The sequence below is a fragment of the Archocentrus centrarchus genome, chromosome 7 (assembly GCF_007364275.1).
Source record: "Archocentrus centrarchus isolate MPI-CPG fArcCen1 chromosome 7, fArcCen1, whole genome shotgun sequence".
Lineage (NCBI taxonomy): Eukaryota > Metazoa > Chordata > Actinopteri > Cichliformes > Cichlidae > Archocentrus > Archocentrus centrarchus.
Window position 1 is genome coordinate 27,832,165 of NC_044352.1, and position 14,683 is coordinate 27,846,847.

General features: G+C 41.6%; 3 protein-coding genes across 5 annotated transcripts in view; 1 reads left to right on the forward strand and 2 right to left on the reverse strand.

Moving 5' to 3' along the window:
* slc25a45 (solute carrier family 25 member 45) overlaps window positions 1-4,089 on the reverse strand; it is a 28,869-nt gene extending 24,780 nt beyond the window's left edge. For 2 of the 3 annotated variants that reach the window (XM_030733325.1, XM_030733324.1), the window contains exon 1: window positions 3,861-4,089. The gene's annotated coding sequence lies outside the window, so the exon portion shown is untranslated. Of the gene's footprint in view, window positions 1-714; window positions 902-3,860 lie in introns of those variants that run through there. The other variant, XM_030733323.1, reaches the window with a different exon arrangement.
* A 1,267-nt stretch (window positions 4,090-5,356) lies between these two features.
* mad2l2 (mitotic arrest deficient 2 like 2) lies at window positions 5,357-9,510 on the forward strand. The gene is made up of 8 exons (XM_030733545.1): window positions 5,357-5,741; window positions 5,975-6,093; window positions 6,195-6,266; window positions 6,362-6,462; window positions 6,564-6,658; window positions 8,239-8,312; window positions 8,396-8,488; window positions 8,579-9,510. Exons 1-8 carry the CDS (start codon window positions 5,702-5,704, stop codon window positions 8,615-8,617), a joined length of 633 nt encoding a protein of 210 aa, XP_030589405.1. The 5' UTR covers window positions 5,357-5,701; the 3' UTR covers window positions 8,618-9,510.
* Window positions 9,511-10,389: 879 nt separating this feature from the next.
* On the reverse strand, window positions 10,390-13,576 carry smim1 (small integral membrane protein 1). Its single transcript, XM_030734654.1, has 4 exons — window positions 13,326-13,576; window positions 12,829-13,091; window positions 12,583-12,741; window positions 10,390-11,218 (listed from the first exon to the last, which is right to left on the reverse strand). Exons 2-4 carry the CDS (start codon window positions 12,942-12,944, stop codon window positions 11,092-11,094), a joined length of 402 nt encoding a protein of 133 aa, XP_030590514.1. The 5' UTR covers window positions 12,945-13,091; window positions 13,326-13,576; the 3' UTR covers window positions 10,390-11,091.
* Between the last annotated feature and the right edge of the window lie 1,107 nt (window positions 13,577-14,683).

The window sequence follows — 14,683 nt, forward strand, 5'->3', positions numbered from 1 at the left end:
GTGAGCAAAAGAAGGCAGCTAGCGCCCGGCGACGGAGAAGTTAGCTGACACTCCTGTCTGTGGACAGTTCAACTAGCTAGCCTATTTGCTCCTGAGATATGCTCCGAAGCGAGAAGAGGTTTTTGAAAAATGACTATGTTGTAGCGCAAGCCACTTAAAGGTGGGTGGCTCTGCCTGACATGGTCATCGCGATCACCAGCCAATCAGGATTGGCGTAATGAGATAAATGCTTCTGAGGAATACGCAGGGAGGCGCATCCCATAGTGAGACATCGAAACGAATGCTAGGAATGAGAACCATATGCAGTCTGGCCTGAGTTAAGGCAGTAAGTCTGTGTTCCATTATTTGACATAAATTCTTCCCATTTTATTGGTAATTCTGACCATTTGATAATCAGAAATGTTTATTATGCTTGAGTGAATGAACACAAAAACTGGCCTTGGGGGTTGCTAAAAAAATTCTCCCTTGATTGTAAAACCGAAAATCCATTTTAATTTAACCAAGTTTAAAGTATGTGGATTGGTTAAAATATAATAGACAATCAGGAGGACAGCACACTGTCCACTGTTCACAGATCTTTTTTTTGCTTCATCTAGTGTTTTTTTTTTTTTTTTAGAATATCCAGTATTAATAATAATAAAAAAATGTATGCATGACATCAGAATACTGATGCCATGCACAATATTCTTTGTTAAATAGCAGCACCTTACCTACCTTTGCAAGTCTTGCGTTATGGCTGTAACAAATGCTGTCACAGCCCATTCTTTGCTCTATGGTCAGATCAATGGTCGTTTAAAAGGCAATATTTCCTGTTCAAAGGTAACGTTTCTTCAAAATAAAAGTCTAGTTGTGTCACATGAGGATTTGTCTGTATCCTAAGGCACAGTATTGTGCCAAAAAGGGATTTCCTGATTAAAAATTACATATCTGTCATGAATGATATCAAGTCAGTAAAATCAAAGATGATTCCTGTCACAAGGTAGAAGCTCCAATCAGCTTTTGGCAAAGTGACTTTTATATATCTTTAATTTATCCAGCTAAAAATGATAATTAAATATGTCTTTTTCAAGAGAGATCTGGCCATAAGGGAAGCAGAAATTGCAGCAAATATAACATCACAGTTCTATAAAGATATTTTAAGTGGCAACAAAGACTGAACTGATTATAATGTATGTAGAATAACACAGCCATAAAGGGGAGTCCTGTTACCAGAGACCCTGGAGGGCCTGTAATCCTCTCTGGAAAGGGGCATCCCGTCCCCACCTTCCCCCTCGACGGCCTCCGGCACGCTAGAGACCCAGAGGGAAGGAAGCGGAGAGAAGGGGATCCTTTCCAGAAAGCGGCAACCTGTCACCACCCTCCCCCTCGACGGCCTCTGGCGCACCAGAGACCCAGAGGGAAGGAAGCGGAGGGAAGTGGATCCTTTCCAGAAAGGGGCATCCCATTGCCACCTCTGGTGCCAGAGACCTAAAGGGAAGGGAGCGGAAGGCCTGTAATCCTCTCTGGAATCGGGCGTCCCATCGCCACCCTCCCTCTCGATGGCCTCTGGTGTGGCAGAGACCCAGAGGGAAGGATGCAGAGGGCCTGTAATCCTCCCTGAAAAGGGGCATCCCGTCGCCACCCTCCCCCTCAACAGCTTCTGTCACACCAGATACCCAGAGGGAAGGAAGTTGAAGGAAGGGGATCCTTTCCAGAAAGGGGCATCCCATTGCCACCTCTGGTGCCAGAGACCTAAAGGGAAGGGAGCGGAAGGCCTGTAATCCTCTCTGGAATGGGGCGTCCCATCGCCACCCTCCCTCTCGATGGCCTCTGGTGTGGCAGAGACCCAGAGGGAAGGAAGCGGAGAGAAGGGGATCCTTTCCAGAAAGCGGCAACCTGTCACCACCCTCCCCCTCGACGGCCTCTGGCGCACCAGAGACCCAGAGGGAAGGAAGCGGAGGGAAGTGGATCCTTTCCAGAAAGGGGCATCCCATTGCCACCTCTGGTGCCAGAGACCTAAAGGGAAGGGAGCGGAAGGCCTGTAATCCTCTCTGGAATCGGGCGTCCCATCGCCACCCTCCCTCTCGATGGCCTCTGGTGTGGCAGAGACCCAGAGGGAAGGATGCAGAGGGCCTGTAATCCTCCCTGAAAAGGGGCATCCCGTCGCCACCCTCCCCCTCAACAGCTTCTGTCACACCAGATACCCAGAGGGAAGGAAGTTGAAGGAAGGGGATCCTTTCCAAAAAGGGGCATCCAGTTGCCACCCTCCTCCACAATGAATTCTGATGTGCCAGAGATCCAGAGAGAAGGAAGTGGAGGGCTCTTAATCCTATCTGGAAAGGGACATCCCGTTGGACCTCTGCCTTACAACAACATATTTGAAATACAACAATGGTTACTGCAGACAAAAGCATGGATGCACCGTGGGCTCCCCAGTGCCACCCATTGTAGCCAACCTTTACATAGAGGAAGTGGAAAGTAAAGCGCATGCTCTTTCCAAGGGATAGCACCTAGCCACTGCTACAGATATGTGGATGACAGCTGGGTCAAAATCAAAACCCAAGAAATAGAAGCCTTCCCTCACCACATTAACTCAGTGGATGAATACATAAGGTTTACCAGGGAGGATACTAGGGATAATAGGTTACCGTTCCTGGACTGTGCAGTGCTTATTGAGTAAGATGGAAGTCTCAACATTGAAGTTTACCAGAAGCCCCCACACACAGACCAGTACCTACTCTTTGACTCCCACCACCCACTGGAACACAAACTTGGGGTGATCAGGACCCTACAACACCGGGCAGAAAACGTTCCCTCTAAGGTAGAAGGGAAACAAAAGGAACACATGCATGTAAAGAAAGCCCTTAAAACATGTGGTTATCCCAACTGGGCTTTCATCAAATCAGCCAAGATGCAAAGGAAAAAGGTCAAACACAAACTAGGGAGAATAAGAATGACAAGCAGAAAAATATTGTCATCCCTTATGTTCCAGGCTTGTTAGAGAAACTCAGAAGAATTTTGTCCAAGCATGACATCCCAGTATATTTCAAACCTAGTCACACTCCAATGCAAAAACTGGTCCATCCCAAGGACAAAACCCCCAAACACAAGATAAGCAACATCGTGTCTGCTGTCCAGTGCAGTGTCTACATTGGAGAAACCAAACAGCCTCTTCACAAACAAATGGCACAGCATAGAAGAGCCACCTCAACAGGACAAGACTCAGCTGCATCTGAAGGAGAAAGGCACTCTTTTTGAGGATGCCAATGTTCACATTTTGGACCGGGAAGTCAGATGGTTTAAAAGGGGAGTAAAAGAAGCCATCTATGTGTGCTGTGAACAACCATCACTGAACAGAGGAGGTGGATTATGTCACCAATTTTCTGCCATTTAAAATGCTGTCCTTTAGGGCTGCAATTAAAAATTATTTTGATAGTCGAATAATCTGTCAATTATTTTAGCAATTAGTCAGTGATTATTTCAGTCTTACCTCACCTGTTCAAGCCTGCCCGCCTGTTAATATCACCTTGTTGTCTCGTCTCACAATTAAAATAAAGGCCCATAAAAATCCGAGTTCGAAACGAATCAAATGTATTTTTAACATTAATGTGACCATCACAATTAACAATGAACAATGCGTATTAAAGTGAATGCTATTTTTTATTTTTAAATTAAAATATAATGTGCAAATAAATAAAAAAAAAGGTCTTTGCCCAAAAGTTCAAATAAGGCTTCAAATTAAATCATAAAGCTTTTCTGTGCAAAACTACTGAAAAGTTTACAGATGATTCAGTTCATACAGAGGTTTACTATTCAGAATGAGGGCTAATATTAATGCGAGAAAAAAATAGGAGACAATGTAGCTGCTCCTATTGTCCTACCCTCGTCTTCAGCTGGTCCAGAACGCTGCCGCACGGCTTTTGACTGGAACACGTAAGAGGGAGCACATTACCCCTGTTTTATCTTCATTGCACTGGTTGCCTGTTTATTTTAGAGTTCATTTTAAAATCCTTTTATTTGTTTTTAAGTCTTTAAATGGCCTTGCCCCATCGTACCTCTCTGAGTTACTGCATCTACACTCCCCTTCCCGCTCGCTCAGATCAGCTGATAAACTGCTCTTGGACGTGCCGAGGACTAAGCGGAAGCTTAGGGGGGACAGAGCCTTTGCAGTGGTAGCCCCTAAACTATGGAACTCGCTCCCATTGCATATTAGACAGGCCTCTTCACTGACAACTTTTAAAACCTCTCTAAGACCCACTTATTTCACCTGGCTTTTGACCAGGTTTGAGATGCTGATTTTAGTTGTTGTGTATTTATTTTGTATTTTAGTTCACCTAGTTATTTTATACTGTTTTATTATTTGATTCTTGATAAACTATGTATGTTATTGTTGCTTTTATCCTATGTTATTTTTATTTATTTATTTATTTTTATCTGCACTTCCCTTGTGTATTGTTGTCTTGTTTTCCTTGTTCAGCACTTTGGTCAGTGCTTGCTGTTTTTAAAGTGCTTAATAGATAAAATTGGCTTGGCTTGGCTTCTGTATTTTATAAATTGTCTAGCTTAACTGGGGGAAATTGTATGGCAGTATGGCAGGCCGTTTTAACATAAAATCCGTTTGTCTGACTATCCGTAATTACATTTCAGATATCTAAAACTGCATTTTGACTAGACAAAACTACATTTTGACTATCCAGAATAGTAATTAAGATATCCGCAATTACATTCTGACTAGTAAGAATAATAATTCAAGATATCTTCAATTACATTTTGACGAGTAAAAATTCCTTTCAAGATATCTCAAATTACATCACCGGATTCGTCATTTGACGGGTCACACGTCCGTAATTACAATTTAAGATATCTAAAACGTAATTATGACTAGTCGAAATTACATTTTAGATATCTGAATTTAACGATTGCGTGAAGGTTCCCTTGTGCTGTACTGAGCTGTCCAAACAATTGCCTGTGTAGAATTTCAGGTGCCTGCAATGGCGCTGGCCGTTATAGACAAAATTGTAATAAAATGCATCAATATAGAAAGAGCTCCTCAGTATGGGATATGCGGAGAGCGCGAGTGTCGTGTACTTAAAGACTGCTTCAGAAATCTGCACAGAATCTCTGATTTTATGGCAGGCCGTTTTCCCTTATAAAACTCCCTTATAAACATTCAAGATATCTCAAACGTCATTCTGACTAGTCAGATTGTTAATTTAAGATATCTTAAATAGAAAAGCCGTCTAATTCAAGATATCTGTAATTCATTTGGAGATAGCTTAAACACTCATAAAACGGAAACACTGAAACGGCCACGGCCCTTCTTGCCACATCCAATATGGCGGCGACGTTGACGTACGATTGAGCGCTCAATGCGGCGTCTATGTATGTAAGTCTACGTTTTAAACAACGAGCGACGTCACTTTGGTGTACGCCGAAGCTTCGTACGGGCAGGAAAATGCCGCGTTTCGGGACCGCAGATCACTGATGTCTGCAGGCTGTCTCACAGCGGACCGCTGCGCTTTCTTTAAACTGCTGTAACATTTTGCAAAAACGTAACTTTTTAACTCTTCGGCTGTCAAGTACAGCAGCGACAACAAAAGGAGGATATCGAACAATTAAACTCACCACCTGGACAAGCGAGACAGCAGCTTTACCAACGTTAGCCAGTCGGACGTAAAATTAAGTGTTTTATGTAATTTTTACAGCACTGGGGTAATAAAACATGACAACTCTAACGAGGCAAGACCTCAATTTTGGGCAAGGTAAGTCGAGCAAATTAATCTGACTAACAGGTGTGGTTACCTTACCGGTAAATAGTAGCCCTCTTTGTAAAATCATCGGCATAAATTATGTTATCACATCACCTCTGGCTGCCTACCTTGGTTTTAATGTAATTTAATGTAAGCTAAATATGCGACACTAAATTGCTGAATATTTGCATTAGGTTTGGTGGATCTACAGAGGTTTTATCATCTCGATGGTCTTTCTTTTCCAGTGGTTGCTGACATTCTGTGTGAATTCCTGGAGGTCGCTATTCATCTCATCCTGTATGTCCGTGAGGTTTATCCCTCTGGGATCTTTCAGAAGAGAAAGAAGTACAATGTACCCGTGCAGGTACAGGTTTATGTGTTATTACTACTTAATTGCAGCTGTTGGGAGGTGCTTACATATTGGGATTGCTAACACTGGACTTCTCTTGGTGGGTTTAATTCCAGATGTCATGTCACCCAGAGCTGAATCAGTATATCCAAGATACACTACACTGTATAAAGCCACTCATTGAGAAGGTAAGATAAGTCCTGAACCTAACGGGTTAGTGCCAGGCAAAGTGTCATCTCATGCTTGCTTGTACCACCGCTGATCTCCTTCATTTGCCTCTTAGAACGATGCAGAGAAGGTGGTTGTGGTCATCATGGACAAAGAGCATCATCCAGTTGAGAGATTTGTGTTTGAGATTTCCCAACCGCCACTGCTGTCTATCAGGTTGCCCTTCACCTTTTAATGTTAACTAAAAAGAGCATCCTTATGTTGTAGTACATTTTTAGGGTGATGCTGGTCACTGACTGTTGTTTGTGTTTTCACAGCTCAGACACATTACTGTCGCACGTGGAGCAGCTGCTGAGGGCGTTCATCCTGAAGATCAGTGTGTGCGATGCTGTTTTAAATAATAATCCACCAGGTAATGCCACTGTTTATTACCTGAAGAGAAGAACAGTATGCACATTAGATACCCCAGTTGTCTCCAAACTGCGCCTTGCTTATAACTTCTTTTATACTTATCAAACGTTTGGAAAAACCTTTAGGTGATTTGCTCATATTCCTGACATGATTCAGCACATGATTTACACTCCTGCAGTAAATCGTGTGCCCACCTATGGAAACAGGAAGTGCATGAATTGATTTGCTTGCAGGCAAATGACCTAATTTCATTGAAGTTCCACATTAGACATTTTGACTTTTATTAGCAACAAAAGCACAAGAAGGGGACCTCTGAGGTAGTGTTTATAGCATAAAATTCTCCTGGCCTGTATATACACACCCCCTTTATTAGTTACACCTTGGTGGTATTAGGTTGTGCCCATTTTTTGCCTTAATTCTTTGTGGTAAAGATTCAATAAGGTGCTGCACACATTCCTCAGAGATCTTGGTCCATATTGACATTATTGGATCACACAGTTGCTGCAGATTTGCCAGCTGCACATCCACGGTGTGACTCTTCTGTGCCACCATGTCCCAAACCTGCTCTACTGGGTTGAGATCTGATGACTGGAGAATGTTCATCAAACCAGTTTGAGATGATTTTTGAACTTTGTTACATGGCACATTATCCTCCTGGAAACAGCCATCAGATGATGGGTACACTGTGGTTGTAAAGGGACCTCAGGTAGGCTGTGGTTTTTAGTGTTGAGAAACCCAAAGTATGCAAAGAAAATATCCCCTACACCATTACACCTCCACTGCCAGTCTGAACCACTGTTACAAGGCAGGATAGATCCGTGCTTTCACGTCATTAAATACATATTCTAATCCCACCATCCGAATATTGCAGCAGAAATCAAGACTCATCAGACCAGGCAACGTATTTCCAATCTTCTGTTGTCCAGTTTTGGTGAGCCCGTGCAAACTGTAACCTCAGGTTCCTGCTGTTAGCTGACAGGACCGGCACCCATTGTGGCCTTCTGCTACTGTAGCCCATCTGCTTCAAGGTTGGACATGTTGTGCATTCAGAGATGCTCTTCTGCATAGTTTGGTTGCAACGAGGGGTTATTTGACTTACTGCCTTTCAACTCGAAGCAGTCTGGCCTTTCTCTTCAAACATAAACAGGTTAGTTTTGCCCAGAGAGTTGCTGCTCACTGGATTTTCTCTTTTTCAGACCATTCTCTGTAAACCTTAGAGATGGCTGTGTGGGAAAATCCCAGTAGATCAGCAGTTTCACAGCTTTCCCATTCTGATTCTCAGCTTGAACTTCAGGAGGTTGTCAGGACTGTGTCTACATGCCTAAATGTACTGAGTTGCTGCCGTGTAGATGATTAGATATTTGTGTTAATGAGAAGGTGAACAGGTGTAACTAATAAAGTGAGTGTAAATCTTTATCAAAAACCTGTGCTAATTGAACTGGAAATTCAGAGAATTAGGACATTATACAGAAGTGGCATTTGTGTGTGTGTGTGTGTGTGTGTGGGGGGGGGGGGGGGGGGGGGGGGGTCAGATTTGAGTCATCTAACTGTTGTCTTTTTTTTTTTTTAACTTTGTCACAGGGTGTTCGTTTACAGTGCTAGTACATACCAGAGATGCTGCTACACGCAACATGGAGAAGGTTCAAGTCATCAAGGTGAGGTTTTCAAATGCACTTACACAGAAACACAGAATTATTATTTGCATGCGTTGGTCACATGAGTGTATTTGCCTCTTCAGGATTTTCCATGGATAGTCGCTGATGAGCAAGAAGTCCACATGCAGGAGCCTAGACTCATTCCGCTAAAGACCATGACATCTGATATAGTAAAAGTGAGCAGAAACATCCCACGCACCGATTCATTTTACTGTGAATTGTTTTTAACGTCATGTCCACATTGCTTGGCTGTTTGCCTTTAACAGATGCAGCTCTATGTGGAAGAGAGAGCCCAGAAAACATAGATGCTTTCTTAGCAGAGACCACACAGCTGCAGGAGATAATCTGTGACACCAGGGAGTCACAAGCAGAATATTTAACACAGCCCATCAGCGCTGGATTCATGAGTTGTTGGTGAACACATGGGGAGGGTGTGATGTTCCTTGTGAAATGTATTTTTAATGAGGTCCATTAACTTTGCTTCTGGCAGTGTGAAAGGTTGGACTGGGTTGCTAGAACTCGTATAATCAGCCTGCTCCGATTTGTTGTCTGTGATTTGCAAACATTGCATATAAATGTGTGATTATGGTTTTGATTGTGAAATTCTGGGCCAATGTCACTGTTTAAAATGTATTTACAGTAGCAGTCAAAGGTTTGGATACACTCACATGGGTGGCCACTGCCACTGGTATATTTCATCTTTTCATTTGCTGTCAACAGTCAACAAATCTGATACTGTCATGAATACGGTCAATGTAGCTGAGCATCCTTACTGATATGTAATGTGTTTTGTTGTTCTGAATTACAATTTTTAGGGTAACTTGATGGAAATGTACTTGTAACTATGAAATTCAAAGGATATGGAAATCAGTATGAGAGTGTAAAGTGTACCATTAACACCTTCAGTCTGAACACTCAGAGAACAGTTGTACTGTTACTGCAAAAATATTACTGTTTCTTTGTAGGCAGATTTATTTGCAAAAACTCCCACAGAGAGGCTGTCTTTATAACTCCACATTGAGGTCAGCTGTCAGTCTGTCTCACTCTGTTCATTGTATAGTGTCTGAACTGACTGTAATGTCCCGCAGAGCAGTTTCTTGCATGGTGTCTACAGTAGCATCTGTCAGGAAAGCCTCAATTTGAAAGCTTTGGTTGAGTTTCTGTAAAATTAAAAGGATTTTGGTGTGTGCATTTGCAACCATTGGTAATGTTCCCTTCCATGGAGCATTTGATTTTTTTTTTTTTTAACCCTGCTCATAGCAGTTTGTTTTAGTATGCGAAACAAACACAGGACACCAGGAGGCAGAGTAACATTCAAAATCTGAATCTTTTAACAGGCTGACGTAAAAGAGTCGGTAAGGTGGGCAATTCCAACAAAGGGCTGGAAAAGAAGTGTCCAAAAATAAACCAAGTGGTGCGTGAGACAATCTGACAGGAACCAATAATGTCCAAGAAATAAACTAAATACGAAAAACACAAAGAAAACAGGAAAAACAGTGTGAAAGCCGACTGCTGGGCTATACAAAGACAACCTGCCAATTGGGAAGTGCTACACAGGAGGTATAAATATCAGGGAGACTGATTACCTACTCAAAGAATGGTGTAAAGAAGTAGTTTTGGCGCAGGACGATCTGTTTTCCTGACTGCAGATCATTTATGGTTTGCATAAATAATGGGTAGAATGCTACAATGACACAAGATCTTTAGCCTTCCAAGTAATTGAACCATGTTTAAAGTGCATTTGAATGGAAATAGTAGGTATTGTTTGCACATTGATTCATAAGGCATTTCTTTCAGCTTAGCCCTCGTGTGTAAGCTGTTATTCCCTCCAGATTTAGCTCTAACTAGTATGTTGGACGGTGCCACATGAAACCTTAAACGTTTGATCTATTTAAATTATTAAACAAGATGTTCTGCTATCACACACACGACAGGCTCTTTAAAGTGAAGTTCATTAATAAAACATTGAGGTTTGATTGTTTTAAACTAATTACATTTATGAAGAATATACAAAACTCTGAGATAAATGACATTTCAAAAATGTATTACTTTTTACCATAAAAGTAAGATATACCTTTTTTAAAATCACTTTTGTCTTTACTGCCTAGTGTTGTATTGGGGTGTGTGTGGCGCAGATGTGTTAAGCTGGTAGCCAAATGGGACCGGATGAAACACTGTTACAAAAATTTGTTCAGAACAATTAAGAACAATGGGATTTAAACAAAAGCAGAAGGTCTGGATGACTGAGTCTGAGTGTCACTGAAAGACCAGCTCTAGCAAACATTTAAATTACTTAGTCATCCATTAACTTCAGGTAACTTTATTAACTACAGATTCAGGTAACACCCCTACACCCACCACAGTCATTTTAGGTCAAAATGGGACTTCTGTAGCCTGCAGAAATGTCACAGTGAGTGGACCCAAAGGTATCTCTTGCCCAAAGGATTTTATCTCCTGTTACCAGTCTGGGCAAAAATCCACCATTTTTCACAAGTTAGGAAACAAGTCCCACATCTGATAAATATAATAGAATCTTTGTATCAGTTATCCCAGGAACATTATGAAGAAGAATTCATATTTTACATTTCTCAGAACATCATACATTGATATAACTCAATTTCCAAGTATAGTAGTACACGAACAATGAATTTGTGTATTTTCTTAGAACAATAAATCCATTCCAGTCACTGCTCATTCTGAATATGAAGCTTATCTTTTTTTGGTGGGTTTTGTTACTAAATGTTTCAAATCTCTTTTCTCCCCTGACCTCCTGGTTTCTCTACGGGCACCGGTGGATGTAGTATCCCGTCACGTATCCTACGATGTAAACGGCCAACAGTGCAGCTACAGCTCCTGCTGCCTTCACTGCTTTTCCAGTGCTGCCGACACACAGGCTGTTACAGATTCTGTGAATGGGAGAGAAAGTGTCAAATCAGCTACAGCACTGAAATTATTTTACAGTTACTTTATTCTATATATCTTTAGGTTTTAAAAAAATATTAATTTTATAGATACTACCAGTGTTATGGGGTTCATGTGATGTAAAACTGAAATGTGTATGGCTTACGCATTTGATTGGCAAGCAAAAGGTTTCTGGTTCAATTACAGCCAGAAACACAAACACAAACCCCAACACTCTGGCACTACCCACTGTGGCGACCCCTTGTGGCAAGGGAGCAGCCAAAAGAAGCTTGAGTTGATTGATTGGGGTGTGGGAGGTTGAGATGAGATGATGCATGGATAATAAAAATAAAACAAAACAAAAAAACTACGTTACAACCTTTCTATCACACTGACTGAAACAAGTCAGTGTGATAGAAAGTCAAAAGGTTAATTATGGACAGGGTTCTGTGCTGGGACCAATTCTATTTACATTAAACATGCTTCCTTTAGGCAGTATTATTAGAAAGCATAGCATGCATTTTCATTGCTATGCAGATGATACCTGGGTTTATCTATTCATGAAGCTAGATCACACACAAATTAGTTAAACTGCACGAATGTCTTAAAGACATAAAGGCCTGGATGATGTCTAATTTCCTGCTTCTAAATTCAGATAAAACTGAGGTTATTGTAGTCAGCCCCACAAATCTTAGAAACATGGTGTCTAACCAGATACTTACTCTGGATGGCATTACCTTGGCCTCCAGTAATGACTCCAGTAATCTTGGAGTCGTTTTTGACCAGGATATGTCCTTCAATATTAAACAAACATGTAGGACTGCTTTTTTTTTTTTGCATTTGTGCAATATTTCCAAAATTAGAAACATCCTGTCTCAGAGTGATGCTGAAAAGTAGTAAGTAATTCATTCACCTCTTTTCACTCTGTTCATACACCACTCTGCATTTAATCATGAGTTATTATTAATCTCTGGCTCGGTCTCCCTCCCCTCAGCCCCAGCTGGTCGCGGTACAGTAGATGGCTGCCCCTCCCTGATCCTGGTTCTGCTGGAGGTTTCTTCCTGTTAAAAGGGAGTTTTCCTTCCCACTGGCACCAAGTGCTTGCTCATAGGGGGTCGTTTTGACTTTTGGGTTTTTTCTGTATTATTGTACCTTATCTTTACCTTACAATATAAAGTGCCTTGAGGTGACTATTTGTTGTGATTCGGCACCATATAAATAAAACTGAATTGAACAATACTTCATTCAAACTCTACGAACAACATCAAACCCATAAAACCTGTGCTATTTTTATAAATACATTTGACCTTTTATCAATTTAGTTTCATTCTCATATGGTTTCACCCCATCCACATCTTCCAAGTCTCACCTCCTCAGTGAGGATTGGGAAGCCTCTACATTCATATGGATGTTGTCCTCATTCCAGCGGTCATATTGCACGCTGCCGGCACTGTTGGAGTCCATGTGGAAACTTTTCCTCTGCTGGAGTTCCTGCTCACTCACTGCCTCACTGTTCAGCTTCACTGCTCTGTAACACAGAGTGGTGGAAAATATTTACACTAAAAGTCCGAATAAGAATTCCACATGCCCACATTTATAGAAAGGTCTCGCTCACCTGTAGGAATCTGAAACAGTCACCAGCCTGCTTAGGAATCTCTGCTCGCCGGCACTTTTAAATCCACGACTGAGACAAAGAGCTGTGCCTCCTGCTCGGCATGAGACCTCGGCCATAGTTCATGTGTTCACTGAGGTCAGCCTGTCATAAATCCTTTGCTCCTAATCCATCTGTTGTTTTTCACCCCGTTAAATGACTCTTTCTCAGTGATAACGGCCTTTTCGAGCCCCATGTGGTTTGTTAGTCTCTTGTTTCAACACAGCCTGTGCAGATAGTGAACCGCTTAGCAAAGATAGCTGTTTTAGTGGATTTTGGGTTAAATACAACAGCATGGAGGTTTTCTTCTTGGCTTCACTGAAGAGGAGAAATGTTTCTTTTGCAGTGCCTAGTACTATTCTGAGGTAGAAGCCACATAATTCAGCAATCTCCTCTACTTACTTTTATTACAGTAAATATAATGTAGTGCCTCAAAGAAAGCAAGGGGATGCTTCACTTACCTTAAATTGTCATTTGTAGCCCCATTTTAAGCTGAGTGGAGTTCATGAGGATCCTGCATGTGAACAAAGTTGTTAAACACATTTAACCTGTCAGGTTAACCTACATTCAAATCACTCCTTACAATCAGAAGAAAAAAAAGTATGACGGCAGCAGACTCAGGATAGGGACTCTGCAAGGACTTAGTGGATGCTAATAAGAAGACTGCAGCCTGTGCTAGTGTTATTTACTTTAGGCACTCTGCAGGTGAAGGTAATGACTCATTCATCATTAACAAGAATGCTGTACACTGCTGCCGACTTATGGACAGGCACTGAGCTTGAACACCTTTGCCTACATGATTACCTCCCCCACACACCTTAAAATAATGTGCAGTACTGTACTTCTTTATATTTTGCTTCCAAGGAATCAGACTTTCTTGTAATTTTTGAAGTGCTCTTGAGCAGTTCAGTCTTGTAGCTGATCATTTTCAGAGGAATGTTTTGTTTGTTTGTTAAGCTACTTAAAAGTGGCCTTCAACCATAAATGATACCGAACTCAAGGGATGAACTGCAAATAACAGCCAACTTAAGAACCAATTTTAAATTGTATCTGTCACAAAAAACACATTTGTTGCAGTTTCTTTAGTTGAATCTATAAAAAAAAAAATGTCAAAGATAACACAGCTTGACAGGCTTTAGTATTTTACCACCAACACGGTGATTCACAATGTGCAGTGTGCCTTTAAAAAAATGAGGAAACTGGACGATGGAGGACAAAAGAAGAAGTGTCAGGCATAAAAACTATTGGCAGATGAACAGTATCTGAAAGTTGTGTCCTTAAGAAATAGGAAAAAATCCAGCAAAGACCTGACACAGGACCCGAGAGATGCATCTGATCCTTCAGCTGATCCAGCTGCTGTTCACTGAAGCCTCATCAGAAATGGTCTCAGTGGAAGGGTGGCTGTCAAGAGGCCATTCTTAATGAGGGGAAACAGGGAGAAAAGTTTGAGGTATGCCACATTACACAAGAACTGGACTGAAAATCAGTGGCAACAGGTTATATGGAGTTCAAATCATCATCAGTATGCACAGAGGAGGTCAGAGGTACGAGAATGTCTACAGCCATCTGTAAAACACAGCGGCGGCTCTGTCATGGTTTGAGGCGGCATTTCAGCCAGTGGTGTTAGGGGTGTTGAAACGAGGGGTGGCTCAAGACTATTGCACAGCACTCTACAGTATATTCTGTTTCAAACATCTGTTTATCAGCGAGACAATAAAATAGTATTTGTTGAAACTTGACTTCTCTGTGACATATTTACCAATATAATTGTGCCCACAGTTACATTTGAGCTCCATCATTTCAAAAGATTAAATTTACC

Bases quoted from the DNA above. Each gene is read 5' to 3' on its own strand.
- mad2l2 (XM_030733545.1), top strand. From the start codon at position 5,702: ATGACAACTCTAACGAGGCAAGACCTCAATTTTGGGCAAG. The intron at 5,742-5,974 runs GTAAGTCGAGCA...TTTCTTTTCCAG, and splicing joins AGACCTCAATTTTGGGCAAG to TGGTTGCTGACATTCTGTGT. The intron at 8,489-8,578 runs GTGAGCAGAAAC...TGCCTTTAACAG, and splicing joins TGACATCTGATATAGTAAAA to ATGCAGCTCTATGTGGAAGA.
- smim1 (XM_030734654.1), bottom strand. From the start codon at position 12,944: ATGGCCGAGGTCTCATGCCGAGCAGGAGGCACAGCTCTTTGTCTCAGT. The intron at 12,742-12,828 runs GTGAGCGAGACC...TCTGTGTTACAG, and splicing joins ACTGTTTCAGATTCCTACAG to AGCAGTGAAGCTGAACAGTG. The intron at 11,219-12,582 runs GTGAGACTTGGA...TCCCATTCACAG, and splicing joins TCCCAATCCTCACTGAGGAG to AATCTGTAACAGCCTGTGTG.